Here is a 20689-nt window from a genome sequence, read left to right as displayed (position 1 = left end):
TGTCTGTCTGTCTTTCTGTGTGTGTGTATGTGTGTGTGTCTTAAAAATTCTTATTTTATATTCAAGAAAGCAGAGCTCAGATATGATTTATAGCCATAAAGAACAAGTATATTTTACTGGACATTAATTCTAGATTTCAGAACATGTGGGTAATGTATGACTTCCTTGAAGTGATAAAATTCCAGAACTATCAAACTGAACTGTAATATGAATAAAATGGGTTAACCAGACAGCTCTATTAATCATCTTATCTTCACTTAATTCTATAGAGATGACTTGATATTGTTGACCCTAACTTACAGCTCTATATAGGATCCTAAGATACATTCTGAATCATCTAAAGAGAGTAAACTATATTCAATATTGTTCTAATATTATGTGTTCCATTATGTTATGTCCTTATAAATGAGAAAGTTAGCATGATTTATTGGAAAGAATACTAAGTCGGAAGATCTACTCTCTAGTCCAATTCTACTACATATATCTGTTGTTTTCACTTTCATCTTCTGATGAAACACATGCCCTCCTACCTTAAGGAGTCAAAGGAAGAAAAATAAAGTTTGTTGTAGGAAAGTGTTTTGAAAACTAAAGCATCACACCAAGGTATTATTACTGATTATTAATGGAAATTATACAGATTGCCTGTATTCACTTTTGAATAATCTGAACATACCATCTCTCAGCCATGCTTTATTAAAGTTTATGAACCAAGAGTTTTAATTTTTCTCAACAATTAAGTGGGACAATACAGGTAGCATTTTTCTTTTCTTTTCCCTGTTATCTAAGGAAACAAAATATTTTTCAGATTGAAAATTGAGGCATAAGTAGAAAATTTATGAAGCAAGCTAGTGACAAATGGAACTTAGGGTTGCTTTCATATTGCCAGTGCTTTTTCAAAAATCTTTTTGTGTAAAACTGTATTGTGTTCATTTTTCAGATTGAATCTTTCAGCTAGTCTACACTAAACATTTACCTTTTTTTTGGAGACAGTCTCGCTCTGTCGCCCAGGCTGGAGCGAAATGGTGTGATCTTGGCTCACTGCAACCTATGCCTCCTGGGTTCAAACAATTCTCATGTCTCAGCCTCCCCAATAACTGGGGTTACAGGCATGCACCACCACACTAGGTTAATTTTTTGTATTTTTAGTGAAGATGGGATTTTACCATGTTGCCCAGGCTAGTCTCAAACTCCTGAGCTAGGCAGTACACCGCCTCGGCCATCCAAAGTTTTAGGATTATAGGCATTAGCCACTGCGCCCGGTCAACATTTACTTTTTAGAAGAATTTTTTACTTGCCCCCAAAACTCTCAAAGTGTCTCCTACACTGATAGAAATTGCACATAACAGTTTCTGAAGGTCTGTGAGAACTAAATGCTGTGTTCTTTTAGGAAGTAGCTCTCTTGGTTTTTGGCTTTTGTCTTTTTTGTTTTGTTGAAAGTATGATTCTTTATTAGTAAATAGGATATTTTTCCTGAAAAGTTTCTGTTTTTACTATTATAACTATATTAAGTTTTTTAGTCTCTTCCTTTGGTGCTGTGACTTGGATTATAGTTCCTATTTTGGGGGGGAGTGATGCACATGTGTTAGAAAACTACGTAACTCTGGTATTTTTAGTGATTACAATGAAAACTTGGATTTCTAGACACCTTAAGAATAGTGGCTGGAACTTATTCCATACTTTTTCCGTATCTGTTTTAGAATTGGAGGAAGTGGAGATAAAGCTTAGCAAAAGAGATCCTTAGTTTGGGATAGGTTCTGCAACCCCAGAATTCATTCACAATGAAGGCTCCTTTTTCAGATTTTAAAAAGTCAAGTTAGCAAATTTGTTTTAGGATACTACAGACCAGGGCCTAGTGGATGGGCTAAGTCAGTGTCTCTGAAACTTGGGAGTACAGCAGTCACCTGAGAAGTGGAGTTCAAACGCAGATTGGGAATCAGTAGGTCTGGAGTGGGCCTGAGGTTCTGCCTTGCTAGTGAGCTCCCAGGTGATGTCAGTGCTGCTGTTTTCAGACTGTGCTTTGAGTTCAAGGAATTTCATCGCTTCTTGAAGAGTCTTTAAGTAACAATTATGATTTTGCTAGTGGAAAATCAGTTCTGCTCTTTACCAGACTTGAGTCCTATAGGCTGGTCTTGTTCTTAGGAGGTGGTAAATCTTTTTGGAATCTGTATTAGAAGACATCCAGGCAAAGATTATAATTATAGAAGAAGCATCGCTGGCAAGACCTGTGCAGTATTGCTGATTAAAATCCACTCTTTTTTCCCTTCTCCCTTCCCTCAACTTACTGCCCTCCTCTTTCTGTTACTGGGGCAATCTTTGTCACTTGCTAATATTCCCATGGCATGGTGATGCAACAGGATGGTAATTTTCAGCAGTTTCAGGTAAACCTTCCGAAACGTTCAGTGTTTGCTTCATTAGGAAGGAGTTATTCACAAGGCTTTTGAGGCGTTTTATAGAAAACAGTCATTCATCAGCTTAGGTTCTTGAGAGTTTTGTTCTGTTTTGAAAAAGCATAGGTCTTACCTCTTCTACCCAAAGAGTAGAAAACATTCTGCTAAGTGAAATAAGCCTGACACAGAAGGAAAATATTGGGTGATTCTACTTGTATGAGGTATCTAGAATGGGCAAAATGATAAAGATAAAAAATAGAAGTGGCCAGGCACGATGGCTCACGCCTGTAATCCCAACTCTTTAGAGGGCCAAGGCAAGCGAATTACTTGAGGTTAGAGGTTCAAGACCAGCCTGATTTGTTTGGGATGATAATTTAAAAGTTCTAGAAATAATGATGATATAGCCGGCTGTGGTAGCTCACACTTATAATCCCAGCACCTTGGGAGGCCAAGGCAAGTGAACCACCTGAAGTCAGGAGTTTGAGACTAGCCTGGCCAACATGGTGAAACCCTGTCTCTACTAATAATACAAAAAAAATTAGCTGGACTGGGTGGCGCACACCTGTAATCTCAGCTATTCGGGATGCTGTGGCAGGAGAATCAGCTGAACCCGGGAAACGGAGGTTGCGGTGAGCCAAGATTGCACCATTGTATTCCAGCCTGGGGGACAAAAGCAAAACTCCACCTCAAAAAAAAAAGAAAAAAAGAAATGATGATTATACAACATTGTGAACGTATTTAGTGCCACTAAATTGTACATGTTAAAGTGATAAATGTTACGTGTATTTTACCATTATTATTTTTTTATTTTTTTGAAAAGAAGGGTAGATAAAAAATATTTTAGTGGTTCTCAAAATTGGCTGCATAATAGAATCACCTAGGGAACTTCAAATCCTAGTGCCCAGGCCAGGCTCCAGACCAATTAAGTCAGAGTCTTCAGTGATGGGATCTAGGCATCTGAAGTGTTTAAACTCTCCAATATGCAACCAACTTTGAGAACCACTATAGTGGATCACAATTACAAACTGCTTCTCCATACTGTTGTGTCGGAATTTACTGGAAAAGCAGGCACTTCTTACTGTCTGAAATTATCAAAAAATGTTTTTGTATATGATGTCATGCCATGCTTAGTAGGCATGAGATTAAGAGAATATATAAGGGCCAGGTGTGGTGGCTCATGCCTGTAATCCAGCAGTTTGGGAGGTTGAGGCAGGAGAATGGCTTGAGGCCAGAAGTTTTGAGACCAACCTGGGCAACACAGCAAGACCTCATCTCTACTAAAAATTTTGAAAATAGCCAGGCATGGTGGTGCATCTATAGTCTTGCCTACTTAGGAGGCTGAGGTGGGAAGATCACTTGACCCCAGGAGTTCAAGTCTGCATTGAGCCATGATCGTGCCGCTATACTTCAGCCTGAGCAATGGAGCAAGGCCCTATCTCAAAAAAGAAAGGAAAAAGAGAATATATACATAACAAATATAAACACTGGATGTGTTCTTAAATAGAACATGGCATATTTTGAGTAAAGAATAAGGATATATTCAGAAATACTAAAGTGAAGGAAATAGCCATATAAATTACTTATATAGGATACAACTTGACTAAGGAAATATTTGCAGTTTACATGACAGAATTAATATCCAGAGCATATTAATATTTTCTTCATATTCATAAGAAAAAGATAAATAGAAAAATAAGCAAATATTCTAAGCAGTTCACAGAGAGGAAAAATAACCAGTAAACATATAAAAAAGATTCTCAACTCACTAGTAATGGAAATTAAAATAAGAAACCATTCCCCCATGTCAGATGAGTCAAAATAAGAAAATTTGGTAATAAGGCTAGGCGAAGTGGCTCATGCCTGTATCCCAGCACTTTGGGAGGCTGAGGTGGGTGGATCACCTGAGGCCAGGAGTTCAAGACCAGCCTGGGCAACATGGTGAAACCCCATCTCTACTAAAAATACAAAACATCCAGGTGTGGTGGCACATACCTGTAGTCCCAGCTACTCAGGAGGTTGAGGCAGGAGAATTGCTTGAACCCAGGAGGCGGAGGTTGCAGTGAGCTGAGATCATGCCACTGTGTTCCAGCCTGGGTGATGGAGTAAGATTGCTTCAAAAAAGAACGAAAGAAATTAAAGATAAAGAAAAAAAGAGAAAATTTGGTAACAAAATGTGGAAGAGGATGTGAAAATGGGTATTGTCTAGTACTCTAAGCGACAGTGGGATTGGCACAGTCTTTCTGGAGGACAGTTTGGCAGTGTGTTAAAATGTTAAATCCCTTTAACCAGCAATTCCACTTCTCAGAAAAGTGAAATTGCTGGTTAAAGTGTATATGGATTTAACACTTCCTGCTGAATTTCTATGCACAAAGAAGCATGTACAAGCACTGTTTGTACAGCAAGAGGAACTGCAAGCAATCTAAATGTTTATCAATAGGGGAATGGCTAAATAAAATGGAAATTCTGTACTAGGCATCTGTTTAAAAAATTAGATTATTCTGGTTGTACTACCATGAGAAGATCTCTATGACAAAATGTTGAGTGTAAAAAACAAGTTATAAAATAGTGTACAGTATGGTACCATTTGTGTTTAATCACATTAAACTGCCTTTCTAGCACGTATTTATGTAAATGTATAGAATTTGGCCTAGAAGGAAGTCTGTTCATCAAGCTCATGCCTCTGGACAGAAGACTGAATTGAGGGAGAATAGATGGCAAAGAGGACTTTGACTTTATCTGTATTATTTACATTTTTGTAGAGAAGAGTACAACAAGCATAAGGTAACAGAAACTAACCAATCTGAGTCTCCTTCAAAGAGAAGGTAGGATGTTAAGAGCATTTTGATTAATGAGAGGGAGAAAGTTTGATAGGTTTAGGGTTCTAGATACAGAAGCGGAAGTCTTGGCTTGAGAGAGGAGTCTAAATAAGAGTGTCCATTGGCTGGCCTTCAAATTCACTAATTCTGAAGGTTACATTGATCTTTTCTCCAAACTTGCTCTTCTTGTGTTTTCTATGGGAATGTGGTTTTAGGGAAAATGAGATTAAGAGAAGCCAGTGTTTCTGCTTGGCACTACTAGGGAATGGGTGTTTCTAATAATAGCCACCATAGTCATCTCTCTGAACAGAAATCAGTAGTACAAATACTTTCGAATATTGGGCAAAGGAATCACTTTGCTTTAGCTCTTTAATGCCCTTTAAACATCCGTTCAAATATAATTGGGCCTGTCAGCCTGGGCGGTAATAATTTTAAGTTAAAATAATGTTGCCACAGTCCGAAAAATCTCCATTTTTTCTTTCCCTGCCACATTCCTATTTTCCTGTAGGCTACACAAAACATAACCTTTCAACATGGTTTGCTTTCAACTGCCTTCTCTTTATATTTATTATGTATTCTCTGATCTCTTCAGTAGAGGTAGAGTTCACAGATATGTTGATTTGAAAGACCTTTTCTTGGTAATTGAGCCTAAATGGACATCATTCAGGAGCCTGAAAATCCCTAGACTCAGGTAAATGCAGAGCAAAGACAGAGGGAACAAGAGGAGAGGGTATTTGGGGGTTGTATAAGGATAATGCGTTGTTGGATAACAAAAAATTAACTGAATTTACGAAGGAAATTTCTAGCATAGCAAGAATTATTTTTTATTTTGATTGGATAAAACATTTTAGAGTTTTAGAGATTCTTTTATTTTAAACCTATCCGTGCTTTCCACATAAATCTTTACTTTTCACTGACTCAGGCATGAATTTGATATTCTTATCTTTGCTAATTGTCCCCTGGAAGTGGTAATATTTTCTATTCTTTGCTGATTTGGTGTGGGTTTACTGACCAAGCTAGGCTACCGTAGGCCCACCTAGAGCCTTAAATCAGAATCAGAGTCCAGGAAAGCTTGTTCCAGCCCAATTAAAGGACAGTCTGAGAGGTTAGGCTTTAACTTTGCTGATCCTGTTGATTGTCTCCCTGTGGATTAAAGACAAACCTTCCTTAACAAGCACATCAAGAAGCTTTGGTTTCCAGAACTCTCCAGGACCAGTAATTAATTCAGCTGGTAATGAGAGCACAGTTCTGAATTCTGGAAAGGAATCATTTAACTCTTCCTGTACTGGACCGCTAGTTTCCCTTTATTAATAGTCTCTTTAGCCTTTGCACTGTTTATTTGGGACAGTATAAAAATAACCTGTAGGGAGATTGCCTTTTTTAATGAAGTCAAATGATCTCTTAAGCATTTAAAAGTAAAAAATACCCTTCATCCCCAAAATGTACACACCTGAAAAACGAGCTTTTACAGCTTGATAATTAGCACTTTTAAAAGCTGTTCTGCCCCTGAATTAGAACTTGTATGCCAGCAACTGATTTCACTCTTGTTCCATTTTTTGGCTTGATAGGGGTTCTGCCTGTGGAAGTAGCCTTCTTTTTATGCTGTTTCTGTTTCTGCTGCCTCTCATATTGGCCTCTAAGATCATCTTCCTAGGAGTTTGAAACATTTCTCATCCAGAGATTTCTAGCATATAAATCATCTTTGAGAATTTTCCCAGTTCTGTCTTTCCTTTAATTATGGTTACCCTTGAGTCACATTTTCTGACATGTTCCATTAGTAATCTGCTTATACATTTCCCCCCTTTTTTTTCAATTGCGGGGAGAGAAAGAGCACATGTGCAAGAGGGAGCTGCTTGTATTAATACATATTTTTAATGCTCGAGGACCCAGCAGAATAAGTCACCTAAACTTCCTGTACATTGTGGGTGGGTTGGTAGTAGCTTGCTTGCTTCAAAGCAATAATTGGTCCAAATGGTCAAGTTGTTCCTTCTTGGTTCCAGCACCCTTTATTTCTCATCCTCAACCTTGTTTGCACAGATACATACAGGCTACCTTCTGCTTTTTTCCACTACACTCATCCTTGAAAGCTAAGGATGCATGTCTTTATGTACATTAGTGTGTTCAGTATTAGTAAATCACTTCAGAAAGCTTCCTGTTTCTTTGCATTGGGAGACTAAATTCCCTATTTTCCCTGATTTAAAAGTAAAATGTCGTTTATCTTTGAAATATTTCTTTTTGGCAAATGGTCATATTTTGACTTTGATAAACACTTCGTATAGATTGAGTACCCCCTGTCTGAAATGTTTGGGACCAGAAGTACATTAGATTTCATATATTTTTGGATATTTTTTAACATTTGCATATACTTAGTGAGATATCTTGGGGATAGGACCACGACCTAAACAAAGTTTGTGTTTTATATACACCTTATACACTATAGCCTGATGATAATTTCATATGGTGCATGAAATAAAGTTTTGACAGTGTTTTGACTATGACCCATCACTTGAGGTCATGGGTGGGATTTTCCAAATGTGACATTCAAAACATTCCAGATTTCGGATCTTCAGATTAGGGATGCTCAACCTGTAGCAGATTAAGGATTAAAACTGTGCTGGATTAAAGCCGTGATGTTTCTGAATCCTCATTTGTTTTACATTTACAGTAGTTTTATTTAATAGATTTGGAGAGAGGATGCTTAAAGCATCTATTTAAAAAAAAAAAAAAAAAGAACAGTTTTTTCTTATTATAAAATCAGAATTATCAATCAGTTGCCAAAGAGCTATAATGCACCTAATTTTATAACAAATTAAGCTCTACATTTTAGAACAAAAGTTATGAATGCTGTAGAAGTTACTGAAAAAAGATGGCTTGATGGCTGAGGTAATAATAAAACTGCTATTAATATACATACTATCTCAGCCTCTTAATTGACCTTGTATATTTGCTATTATTACTATTTTTAATATCATTACATTTTAATATTTTTTAAATTAAGATGCAGAGATAATTGGGATTCAGAGCCAACTCTGAGTCTTGTGGTCTTTGTTGTTGTTGTTGTTGTTGTTGCTGCTGTTGTTTTGAGATAGAGTCTTGCTCTGTTACCCAGACTATAGCGTAGTTGAGCGATCATAGCTCACTGCAACCTCCACCTCCTGGGTTCAAGCAATTCTCCTGCCTCAGCCTCCCAAGTAGCTGGGATTACAGGTGTGTGTCACCACGCCCGGCTAATTTTTGTATCTTCAGAAGAGAGGGGATTTCACCATGTTGGCCAGGCTGGTCTCAAATTCCTGACCTCAGGTGATCCACCTGCCTCGGCCTCCCAAAGTGCTGGGGTTACAGGTGTGAGCCACTGAGCCCAGCCCTGGTATTCTTTTTGATAGAAAGTGCTAACTTTAGAGAAGTGAGGCTGAGTGCAAAGACTCACACCTGAAATCCCAGCACTTTGGGAGGTCAAGGCAGGAGGATCGCTTCAGGCCAGCAGTTTGAGACCAGCCTGGGCAACATAGGAAGACCCCCTTCTCTACAAAAAAGAAAAAAAAAAAAACAATAGCTGGGCATGGTGGCACATGCCTTTAGTCCCAGCTACTGAAGCCTGAAGCCAGAGGATCCCTTGAGCCCTGGAGGTTGAGGCTGCATTGAGCTGCAATTATGCCACTGCATTCCAGCCTGGGTCACAGAGAGCAAGGTATCATTGAGAGAGAGAGGAAAAAAAAGAGAGAAAGAATACTTAGTATTTGTTCCACAAAGAATGTAGGACTTGCTGGGCACTAAAGAATGGAATAGCAGCATGGAAAGTAGTCCAACAAGGGGACAGACCAAAGGCAGAGAAGCAGGAATGGGCTTAGCAGTCCACCAGACAGTGCAGAGACTTGTCTGATGGAGGACCAAGGCTGCATGGTGAAAATTCACGGGAACTGACTGTAGTATGAGACCAGGTTGTGGAGGGTCTGAAAAGCTGGGCAGAAGGATCTAGTTTAGTTTCCATAAAGGACATTCGAAGGTGTTTTGAGCATTGGAGCTCTGTAGGTAACATTTAGGAAAACCTGTCTGGCAAGGATATGTGGGAAGAGGGAGTGAAGGGAGAACTTGGAGTCCCCGAGAAAGCCAACTAGAACGGTACACTAGCTTTGGGCTAGAAAGTTAGAATCAAGGTGAGGCTGGAGAAGAAGGGATAGACACCAGAGACATTTCAAAGAAAATAAAAGAATTGGACTTGCAGTGCATGACTAGATACGTGTTGAAGGAGAGACATAAAGATAACTGACATTTTAAGTTTGTCTGGGGAAAGGGTGGTTTTCTAGTTGCTAAGATAAAAAGGTTGAGAAGACAAGCAGATTGCAAAGAGGGTAGGGTAGGGGTTTAAGTGAGGAGGCTGATGCTGAACCCACCTTTCAAGTAACAGTGAGTTACTAGAAGTCAGCTGGAAGACTGGGTGGGAGAGCCAAAGCCAGACTGAGGATGAAAGGTGTCCACGTCCAGGTGCCAGCGTGACCCAGAACTGAGGAGTATAAGGAACTATTGGTGCAAATAGGGTGAGGCGTCAGAAGTGAAGTGATTACCGGAATTACGGAATATACAGGATTCCAGGTAGATCTGAGCAGACTGTGTCAGGCTAGTATTCTCCACAGGGAGTGCTTTCTGACCACTTTAGGATTTTTGGTTGGTTGGTTGAAGACAGGGTCTTTCTCTGCTACCCCCTTTAGGATTTTCGTTTCACGGCTCACTGTAGCCTTGACCTTCTGGGCTCAAGTGATCCTCCTGCCTCAGCCTCTCGAGTAGCTGGGACTACAGGCATGTGCCACTGTAGCTGACTGAGTTTTGTATTTTCGGTGGAGACAGAGTCTCACTGTGTTGCCCAAGCTGTTCTCAAACTCCTGGGCTCAAGCGATCTGCCTGCCTGAGCCTCCCAAGGTACAGGGATTACAGGTGTGAACCACTGTACCCAACCCACTTTAGGATTTTGTTAATTTAGAATTATTTAGCCTTCTAATTTCATTTTCTCCAGATTCTCCTACGTATGAATATAACAGATTCTCCTTTTTGGAAACTGTTAATGGTATTCAAATAAAAAGGAGTTTATGAAAGTCTATGTCAGTTTGTTTCATCTATACCTCTCAGAAAGCCATTTTCTTAACATGAATTAATATACAATATTGTGTGAGGAGTAAGCCCTTTCCTGCTTTGTGTATCTGAGGCTAGAAAAAGACACACTCCCAAGAAATCAGGATAAAGGGAAAAATGACTTTGAGGTGTACTTTCTTAAAATAACTGAAGTAATGACCGCATGAGCCAGCTAGCTGATGGGTTTGCAAATGGATCCGTTTCTATCAGCCTGCTGCTTGATGCCAGAGCCAAATATATATGGAGTATATTATATCATATCCTGTAGACAGGAGACTGTCGGGGCATTGGGGGACTTAGAAAGAGAGGTGAAGTGGCAGGCTTGGCACAGGAATTAATGGCATGACTACCATCAGCCAGAACTTCATTAGGTAAATATTACTGATTGGGTTCATGGTTCCCTACTATATAACAATTTGTATCATATCTGGCAAAATAATATCTAATATTTATTATAATAAGATTTATACAAACACCTGATATTTACAGAAATCTTTAATATTATAATGTTGGTATACTCATTCTCTCATTAATACTTTAAGTATTCCCGTTTCTGTTTTTTTCTTGTTTTACTTTATAACTACAAATCCACATCCCTAAGTGTGACTCATTGCTGAAAGTGGCCTCTTTGGTTTTCAGCTGCAGGGGCAGTGTAGATGCATCCTTCGTTGCAGGATGCTACTTATCTCTGGGGTGCTGTAGACCACCAGGTTAAAAGGAAAGCAGGAGGTCTGGGAAAGAGGCACAGATCATAACTTGATAAACTGCTTTTCTTGCCAAAAATCATTATCAGCAATTAAGAATATTCACAAAGTAGACCGACCCCCAACACACACGCAGTGTGGTTACTATGCCAGGAAGTAAGAATGGCAGTCTTTGTGGTTTAAAGCCTGTTTGGTCTGGATTTGATTTGTAAAATAAATCTGAATGAAGTCAATAATGCATTTAAATTTGCACATGCTCTACTCTATCTATATGTCAGACTCGTGGACAATGGCCTAGCTTACTAGAAACTTTCTAGAAGAGTTTTAGGGTTATTTTCCATTTTTTTTAAAAAGTTAAAGGTCTGTTTATTTTCATATATTTTATAATCAACCACCTTACTGAATTCTCTTATTGTTTATAGTAGGTTTTCATTTGATTTTTTGAGATTCTCTAGACATAAGGTGACTTCACCTATAAATAATGATGATTTTATCTGCTCAGCTGTTATTGCTCTCTTATCTAATTGCGTTGATTCCTACTTCCAGAACAGTGTTGAAAACACCCTGAGCTTGGCACCTTACAAGATGCATGGAAACTGTAGAAGGGAAATGAGCTACAGTACCAGTAATATCTTGGGAAGCAGAAATTAAAAATTAAACTTAGGGTCAGATATTCTTACTCTTACAGGAAAAAGTCTACAAAATGCAGCCTAAGGTGCACTTTACCAACATATTTATAATTCTCAACCACCTATAGAGCTATAGGAGCCTATGGAAAACAGTGGGTTTTCATCAGTCATATCTCAGAATTCTCTAGGACCTTCCTGGAAACCTCTCTGTTGTTTAAGGTTAGAATTTAAGGAGTCGTAAACACACCCCAGATATCTTTCGTGAGTACTGATGCCCATACTGTTCTCTTCCAGGCTCAGCTTCGGGCATTTATCCCAGAGATGCTCAAGTACTCCACAGGTCGGGGAAAACCAGGCTGGGGGAAAGAAAGCTGCAAGCCCATCTGGTGGCCTGAAGATATCCCCTGGGCAAATGTCCGGAGTGATGTTCGCACAGAAGAACAAAAGCAGAGGGTGAGAGTTCCTCTGACTGAGTTGCCTGGTTGCTTTTCTATCCTAAATTAACCGCCTCAATTTTTGTCATTTCTACATCTTGTGCTATAAAGTCTTTGTGTAATCGGTTAGCCTGTCCCTCCAAAGATTGATGTTTTTTGATTTATAGCCTTTTCCATTTGTCGCTCCATCACTATACTATAAAGAGAAGACTGGGATGAGTCCATGAATTTACACTGCGTCTTCAGGGTTGCCTTTGGAGCAGTTTTGTTGTTGTTTTTATTGTTTTTTAAGATGGAGTCTCGCTGTGTCACCCAGGCTGGAGGGCAGTGGTGCAGCCTTGACTCACTGCAACCTCTACCTCCCGGGTTCAAGCAATTCTCCTGCCTCAGCCTCCTGAGTAGCTGGGACCACAGGTGCACGCCACCAAGCCCAGCTAAGTTTTGTATTTTTAGTAGAGACAGGGCTTCACCATGTTGGCCAGGATGGTCTCCATCTCTTGACCTCATGATCCACCCACCTCGGCCTCCCAAAGTGCTGGGCTTATAGGCATGAGCCACCATGCCTGGCCTGTGGAGCAGCTTTAATTTTATGAAGTGCTTGGGAAAGTCAAAGAAACTTGAAGTAAAATTATTAATCACTTTGAACACTTAGAAATGCTCTTATTTCTGGGTACTAAAAATAATTGAAAAATGTAAATAAGGAATTAGAGGGATATGAAATCTGCCAGATGAGCCTGCTAATAGCAAAACTTTTAGAAGAAAGATTAAACTACATACCATTTCTTACTTTTTTCCCTATTTATTTTTCATTTAGCTTGGAGGTTTACTGAGAATTAGTATGCCATTCTTTATTAGAATAATCTTTCTTTGGCCAAGTGCAGTGGCTTACACCTGTAATCCCAACACTTTGGGAGGCCGAGGCGGGTGGATCACCTGAGGTCAGGAATTTGAGACCAGCCTGGCCAACATGGCAAAACCCCATATCTACTAAAAGTAACAAAAATTAGCTGGGCGTGGTGGCGGGCACCTGTAATCCCAGCGACTCGGGAGGCTGAGGCAGGAGAATCGCTTGAACCCAGGAGGTGGAGGTTGCAGTGAGCAGAGATCATCACACCACTGCACTCCAGCCTGGCCAACAAGAGCGAAACTCCATCTCAAAACAAACAAACAAAAAAAAAAGAATAATCTTTTTTTGTAAGAAGTTTAAGAGTTTTGGCCTCAGGTTGGAATAGAGTGTAAACCAGACTTTGATCAAGAAGAAACCAACGGGAAGCCTTCTTTGATACTTTGTCCTCAGCTTCTTTCTACCAGAACCAGTCTGTGGGAAATAATCTTCGGAGAGTTTCAGTTTGGTTTGGTTTGATTTGATAAAGGAGTAGCTGCTTATTACATATTGGGACTAAATAACCAAAGTTCTTTGTGGCTTAATGCACTTTTCCGGTCTTTCGGTGACAGGTTTCATGGACCCAGGCACTACGGACCATAGTTAAAAACTGTTATAAACAGCATGGGCGGGAAGACCTTTTGTATGCCTTTGAAGACCAGCAAACGCAAACACAGGCCACAGCCACACACAGTATAGCTCATCTTGTACCGTCCCAGACTGTAGTCCAGACCTTTAGTAACCCTGATGGCACTGTCTCGCTTATCCAGGTGAGTAAACCTGAGGACCACGAGACTGTGGTTTCTGAGGTGGATCAGTGGGCGTCTCACCTCAGACTGGGGAAAGTTTCCTTGGTGCGAACTCTTGTATGAACTTTATATAGCTCCTCAAGATCTTCCTACCTGAAATTGATTTCTGAAGAATAGTTTAAATTCTTTGCATTTGCTAAATACAGAGCTGTGAGTAGCTTTCATGAACATTTCCAAAACAAAGCACTTTTAAAGGGCTTTTTTTTTTTTGAAACAGGATCTCTCTCTGTATTTTATTTTTTAGTAGAGACAAGGCCTTGCTATGTTGCCCAGGCTGGTCTCAAACTCCTGAGCTCAAGCAATCCTCCCATCTCAGCCTCCTAAAGTGCTGGGATTATAGATGTGAGCCACTACACCCAGCCTTAAAATGACTTCTGTTTTACAGTTTCAGGGAATATTAGTTAATGATCAGGGAATATTCCTTCTGAGTTACCTCTTCTGAGGTAAAACACAATTCTTTTGTTTTTTATTTTTTTTATTTTAAGTCAGAGTCTTGCTCTGTTGCCAGGCTGGAGTGCAGTGGCGCGATCTCAGCTCACTACATCCTCCATCTCCTGGGTTCAAGCAATTCTCCTGCCTCACCCTTCCCAGTAGCTGGGACTACAGGTGCGCACCACCATGCCCAGCTAATTTTTGTATTTTTGGTAGAGACGAGGTTTCACCACGTTGGCCAGGGTGGTCTCAATCTCTTGACCTCATGATCTACCCGCCTCAGCCTCCCAAAGTGCTAAAATTACAGACGTGAGCCACCATGCCAGGCAAAACACAATTTGTCAATTGCGAACCTTTAAAGTTCAGGTTGGGGTGAGAGTAAGAGTTGGTTGACCAGCAGTGGACATGGATGTGGTGATGTGATAGCTCTTCTAATATTAACTTATTTGGTTGAAGTAAAATCCTGAAACTTGTGATAGTCTATGAGCTATAATTTTAGTGAGCTCTGATTTTAGACTTCACATCATAAGGCATATTTATTGTTATCTGTGCTGAATTTGGGATTAAATGAGTCTTAGCTTCTGAGTAAAGGAGAGGTAGAAGGATCCATCCACTGACACTTACCACTTTCCATATTTTTCTTTAGGTTGGTACAGGGGCAACAGTAGCCACATTGGCTGATGCTTCAGAATTGCCAACCACAGTCACTGTTGCCCAAGTGAATTATTCTGCCGTGGCTGATGGAGAGGTAAGAAGAGGATGCTATCTGCATCTTCTTAAATATTTGAATGTATAATGAGGGAGAAGCAAGGATCCAGAAGATGGAGTAGTCTGAACGTCTGCAGCACTCTTTCATTTAAACCTTTTGAAACATCAGACCATGAAAGTTTTGGAAAGTGTCTTATGCTATGTGTATTACTTGTAACAGTCAAGATTCATGGATCATTATGACTCAAACTGTCAGGAACTTAAAATTTTACATTTGAATGTATAGTGTTTGATATGATACGCAATACAGAGAGATTATCCCTTTAATATTTTTATGCTGTGAATCCCAAAGAATTTCATCTTTGGTTTTTATGAAACAAAAATGGTGCATTAAAACTGGAACTGCCTAAGGGAAACCTTCTTTGAAGGGAAAAACATATTTGCAAGTCAGTAACGTGATTTATGCCTTTGAAAAGATTTCTTAGAATCCGTCCTTACCAAAATTGGGGTAATTATGGGGCGTTAACCTAAAGACAGCCAACCTTTATTGATCACTTGGTGGGCTAAACACTCGACCCTATGGAGTACAAGTTCTGTTATCATCTTCACTTTAAAGATGAGAAAACTGAAACATGCTGAGCTTAGGTGATTTGCCCAAAGTCAGAGCAGTGTTGAAGCTGGATAACACATTGAGAAAAACGTTATCTAGTCTCTGAGCCATTGGTAAGATTCAACAAGTGAAGGAAGGGGTTTGTTAACATCACCATGAGTGTTTCCCCCTGAAGATACAGGTGTGGTGTCCTGAAGTTTGAAAAACAGACAACAGATGTCAAAGAGCAGTATCAGGAATAAAGCTAAGAGTATTATCTCACCCTTGCTGAGAGCCATGGAGCATTTCCCCTTAGAACACCACAAAGTCACTTTCATTTGTGCTCCTCAGGAGAAGGGGAGAACTGGCAAAGGCCGCATGGCTGGGAGATGGAGGGAGAGTGCACTGCAGGCTCCTGGGCCAGCCTGCACGTACTAAGCCCCTGTGTAGCAGCAGCTGTGTAGAGTTGATTCGCACAGGATCCTTGCTGTCATGGGACTCCAGTCTAGTGGGGAAGAGAGATGTCTACATAAATGAACTCTAGCCCTGCTGTAAGGGATGCTGCAAAGTGTGTGTGCCTCCTTTGTACCTAAGAAGCCTGGGAAAGTTTAGGACACTGAAAAACTTGGTTATTGGGTGAGGAAAGGTGAAGGTTGACAGGACATTTATTTTCTAAGTATAAAAACATCATTAAAGGATATGGATTAGCAAAGCAAAGGATTTGTCAGTCCTGGCACACTAAACGCGATGACACTCCTTTAAGTCTGAAAGAGGTGGAAAGACAAGGAGGGGTACAGTTAGGAGATTTGTTTGTGTTTGGCTTAAAGTTATCAACCATATCTCTCTACTGAATGTTTCCTGGCACTATTTAAAGAAAGTAAGTTTGTATTTCCTTTAAAAAAATTTTTTTGACACATAATATGTATAATGTATTTATGGAGTTGTGTTTCTTTTCAGAGTCTTGCTGTGTTACCAGGCTGGAGTGCAGTGGTGCAATCTCGGCTCACTGCAACCTCCGCCTCCTGGTTTCAAGCAATTCTCCTGCCCCAGCCTGTCGAGTAGCTGGAACTACAGGCGTGCACTAGCACGCCCAGCTCATTTTTGTATTTTAGCAGAGACAGGGTTTCACCATGTTGGCCAGGATGGTCTCGATCTTTTGACCTCGTGATCCGCCTGCCTCGGCCTCCCCAAAGTGCTGGGATTTCATGCATGGGCCACCAAGCCTGGCCAGAGTTGTGTTTCTTAAACACTTCTCTGGGACTAAGTCCATGAAATATACTTTGCTAAATAAGATACAAAAGTAATCAATGTATTCAGATATTCATAGAAAATATTTTTAAAATCTCAGTTGCATATCTGTGGCTTTTCTGGCATACCAACATCATTGTTAAGCCAGCTATTGTGGAGGTTGGTGAATGACATATATAAAGTTTTTATAGCCTTTTGGTAAATACCTGGATTCAGTAAGATGAAAAGAAAATACTCTTCCTATACTTAGAGTGAAATGAAAATGACAGAGAGAAAGCCTAGGTTATATCAGAAAGTGACATGTTTAGATTATATTCTGTTTCCATTTGCCATCTGATTTATCTTAAATGTTGACATAGTTGTTAGTTTTGAACCATAAGAACTGTAATCACTGGGCTGGGCGCGGTGGCTCACGCCTGTAATCCCAGCACTTTGGGAGGCTGAGGCGGGTGGATCACAAGGCCAAGAGATCGAGACCATCCTGGTCAACATGGTGAAACCCCGTCTCTACTAAAAATACAAAAAATCAGCTGGGCATGGTGGCACGTGCCTGTAATCCCAGCTACTCAGGAGGCTGAGGCAGGAGAATTGCCTGAACCCAGGAGGCGGAGGTTGCGGTGAGCCGAGACCGCGCCATTGCACTCCAGCCTGGGTAACGAGAGCGAAACTCCGTATCCTTTGAACCATAAGAAAAAAAAAAAAGAACTATAATCACTCAAATATCTCCCTGAAGTGGGCTCTATACGGCCACATCAATGCCAGTGAAGACGTTGTATCAGGTGACTTGGTAGAAACATCCTATTTCTTTATACTTAGGTCTGCTCTCCCATGGGACAGAAAGTATTTTATAGCAACAAACAGCACCCATACTTTTAGCAGTCGTGTGGTCATTTTGCTATCCCAGCCTTCCCAGTGAGAGCTCTCACCATTACCACACTGTCTTCAGCGTCCAGTTGCATTTATGGGAAGGGTCATTTGGGGGCCTGCTGAGCTGAGAATACTCAGTAATCTGAGTAGTTACAGAGCAACAAACTCTCTAGCCTTTAGCAGTTAAAAATTAATTAGTGACACAGAACAAGTTACATAGACATTTATAATTGAACAAGGAAGTCATTTCAAACCAATTTTGAAATCAACTATGTTGATTTTAAAATACACAAATTTTATTTTGATGGCATATTGAAAGATGCAGATGAGTTTGAGAATCTATTCTGCTGTGTGATAAGACCAGGTATTGGTGATATTAATTGCATTAGGTGTCAGAAAAGTCTCAATTTGGAACAGAATAGTATCTGATGATAATAGTGTATGTAATTCTGTTAGAAGAAAAGAAAGCCAAAGTTCAAAAACATTAGAGACATGAATTTTTTTTTTTTTTTTTTTTGAGACGGAGTTTCGCTCTCGTTACCCAGGCTGGAGTGCAATGGCGCGATCTTGGCTCACCGCAACCTCCGCCTCCTGGGTTCAGGCAATTCCCCTGCCTCAGCCTCCTGAGTAGCTGGGATTACAGGCACGTGCCACCATGCCCAGCTAATTTTTTGTAGTTTTAGTAGAGACGGGGTTTCACCATGTTGACCAGGATGGTCTCGATCTCTTGACCTCGTGATCCACCCGCCTCGGCCTCCCAAAGTGCTGGGATTACAGGCTTGAGCCACCGCGCCCGGCCGAGACATGAATTTTAAACTGAACCATCAATATATGTCACAGTTTTGAATCGCATGACTCATTTTAGATGCATTTTTATGAATGTCAATTTACCTTAAATATGGGCAGGCTGAATAACAAGTAGGAAAAACATAAATAGTATTTTTTCTTCCATCCATCCCTTCAGTAAACACTTTTTGAGCCCTGTGCCAGGTACTATAGGTGCTATAGCTAGTAAAGACTCCCCTTTCCCTTAAGGAGCACATAGGTAGATAGTAGAGAAAAGCAAAGCACAATTGCAGTGACATAAGGGTCTGTTAGCAGCAAGCCCAGGGTGCTGCAGAACAGCAGAGGAGAAGCCCTCATCTTGGACTTTAGGGGAGTGGAGTTATCTCAGGAAACACTTCCCAGAGGTAGCCCCCAAGCTTAAACTAGAGGGGTAAACCAGCAAAACAAAGGAGAGGGATGGGACTTCTGTGTCAGATGGAGCAGCACGCTCAGTGCATTGACTTATGAAAGCGTGGAACAGCCACAGTTTGAAGGGCCACATGGTAGTGGGCCTGTCTCAGAAATGCATAGTAGCTAATAGGACACCTTCTGAATATCTTCCCGTCCCAGGGCCTGTGGTCCTTTCTTTGGGGCATGGTGACATCCAGGCACAGATAACTACACACCAGCCCCCAACAGATGGGAAGGAAGTGCAACAAGAGCTTGCGCAAACACAGTTTAAGAAAACACTGAGACTCAGGAATAGGAACTTCCAAAGAGATGTCAGCACCTGAGCTGATTTCTTGATCACCTGCCATGTTTCTGAGTAGAAATCTCTTCCTCTGTTCTCGTATTTTCTCTTCATCCTTTATTGTCATTCCATGCCATAAAATTTAACATTCTTAAATTATACTGTATATGGCAGCATTCTAATGCTATTTTCACTGCAAATATAATTGTAACTAAATGCGTCTATATTGACTTGCTGCTTTTGGAGTTTGAGGACTTGAGAGAGCTCAGGAGAGCAGCAGCATGGGCCTGGCTAAAATAGAGGCGCAGATCAGGAAAGAGGAAGACTGTTCACTGGCAGTGGGCAACAGTGCCGCCCGCCCGGCTTCAGTGGATGTTTTGAGTGGACTCATCAGCACCTAAGAATTGATGATAGTGCAGCTTGCCTCTTACAGTGGCAGCACTGGCAGTGATGTTCATTGGAGCAATGAGATCAAAGCAACCAACCTTGGGAAGCAAGAGCTCTGGTGTTCCTAAGAGGCAGCTGTAGGATATCTCTGCCTCAGGAGTGATGGGCCCTGAAGACTTGGTGGCACAATTCACTGCCCATGAGAACTCAGGACAAGCACTAAGGTAGCTCAGAAGAATGTCTCTTTCTTTGGGAGGCTTTTGGCAAACATTCTGAAAAGCATTATCATAATCTTAAGTATGATGACAGAACTAAAGCAGGAGACATTTAAAATATCTACCTCTTAGAGCCTGGGGCACTTTCTTTGGGACACAGTAAAAGGCAGGCACACGATAACTAGGCACTAGGCCCCAGCATGTGAAGCAGGAATAGCAAGAGCTGCAGTAAGCACTGCTAAGGTCCTGAGACCCAGGAGTCCAAAAGTACTACCGTACTTCTGAATAGAAATTGCTTTTGCCGCCCCTGCTTCTTTTCAGTTTTGAGGGTGGATAATTAATCAACCAGTATATATTGAGCAAAATGGACTGAAGTAACTAGATACAGCTATTCAGAACTGTCTCTAAATGCAAAGAATTACGCTAAAATCGGTGGTCCTGTACCCCGGGCCAGAGGGAACATTTGGCAATATCTGGGGACATTTTTTACTGTCCTGAATGGGGAGGGTGCTATTGGCATCTAGTGGGTAGAAGCCAGGATGCTGCTAACCATCCTGCAATGCACAAGACAGCCCCACCACCAAGGATACCCAGCCCAAAATGTTAGCATGCCAAGACTGAGAGACTCTGTGCTATGTCTAGCAAACCTGGATTCTCATGTACTCTTATCAGCAGAGAGTATGGTTTTTGTTTTTGGGTTTTTTTGCAGTGGTCAGGGAGAGAGTCTTTGTAATTTCTCTTCTACTAAAAAGAAAGCAATTTTTGCTACACCTTAAAAAATTAGTTTCTGAGGCTGGGCACAGTGGCTCACACCTGTAATCCCAGCAGCTTTGGATGACGAGGCGGGCGGATCACTTGAGGTCAGGAGTTCAAGACCAGACTGGCCAACATGGTGAAACCCTGTCTCTACTAAAAATACAAAAATTAGCCGGGTGTGGTGG

At 40.8% G+C, this 20689-nt stretch overlaps 1 protein-coding gene across 10 annotated transcripts in view; it reads left to right on the top strand.

The window, feature by feature from the left end:
* The window catches only part of NRF1 (nuclear respiratory factor 1), a 143195-nt gene that overhangs the window by 80733 nt on the left and 41773 nt on the right, over positions 1-20689 (top strand). For all 10 annotated transcript variants that reach the window (XM_032276000.1, XM_032275999.1, XM_032276002.1 and 7 more), the window contains 3 exons: positions 11955-12113; positions 13550-13747; positions 14865-14966. In XM_032276000.1, coding sequence (XP_032131891.1) covers positions 11955-12113; positions 13550-13747; positions 14865-14966 — 459 coding nt within the window. The remainder of the gene's footprint in view (positions 1-11954; positions 12114-13549; positions 13748-14864; positions 14967-20689) is intronic.

The sequence above is a fragment of the Sapajus apella genome, unplaced genomic scaffold (genome assembly GCF_009761245.1).
Source record: "Sapajus apella isolate SASKATOON/1434 unplaced genomic scaffold, GSC_monkey_1.0 scaffold7, whole genome shotgun sequence".
In the NCBI taxonomy this organism is placed as follows: domain Eukaryota; kingdom Metazoa; phylum Chordata; class Mammalia; order Primates; family Cebidae; genus Sapajus; species Sapajus apella.
The sequence above is the reverse complement of the archived record's forward strand: the minus strand, read 5'-3'. Positions and strand labels throughout refer to the sequence as shown.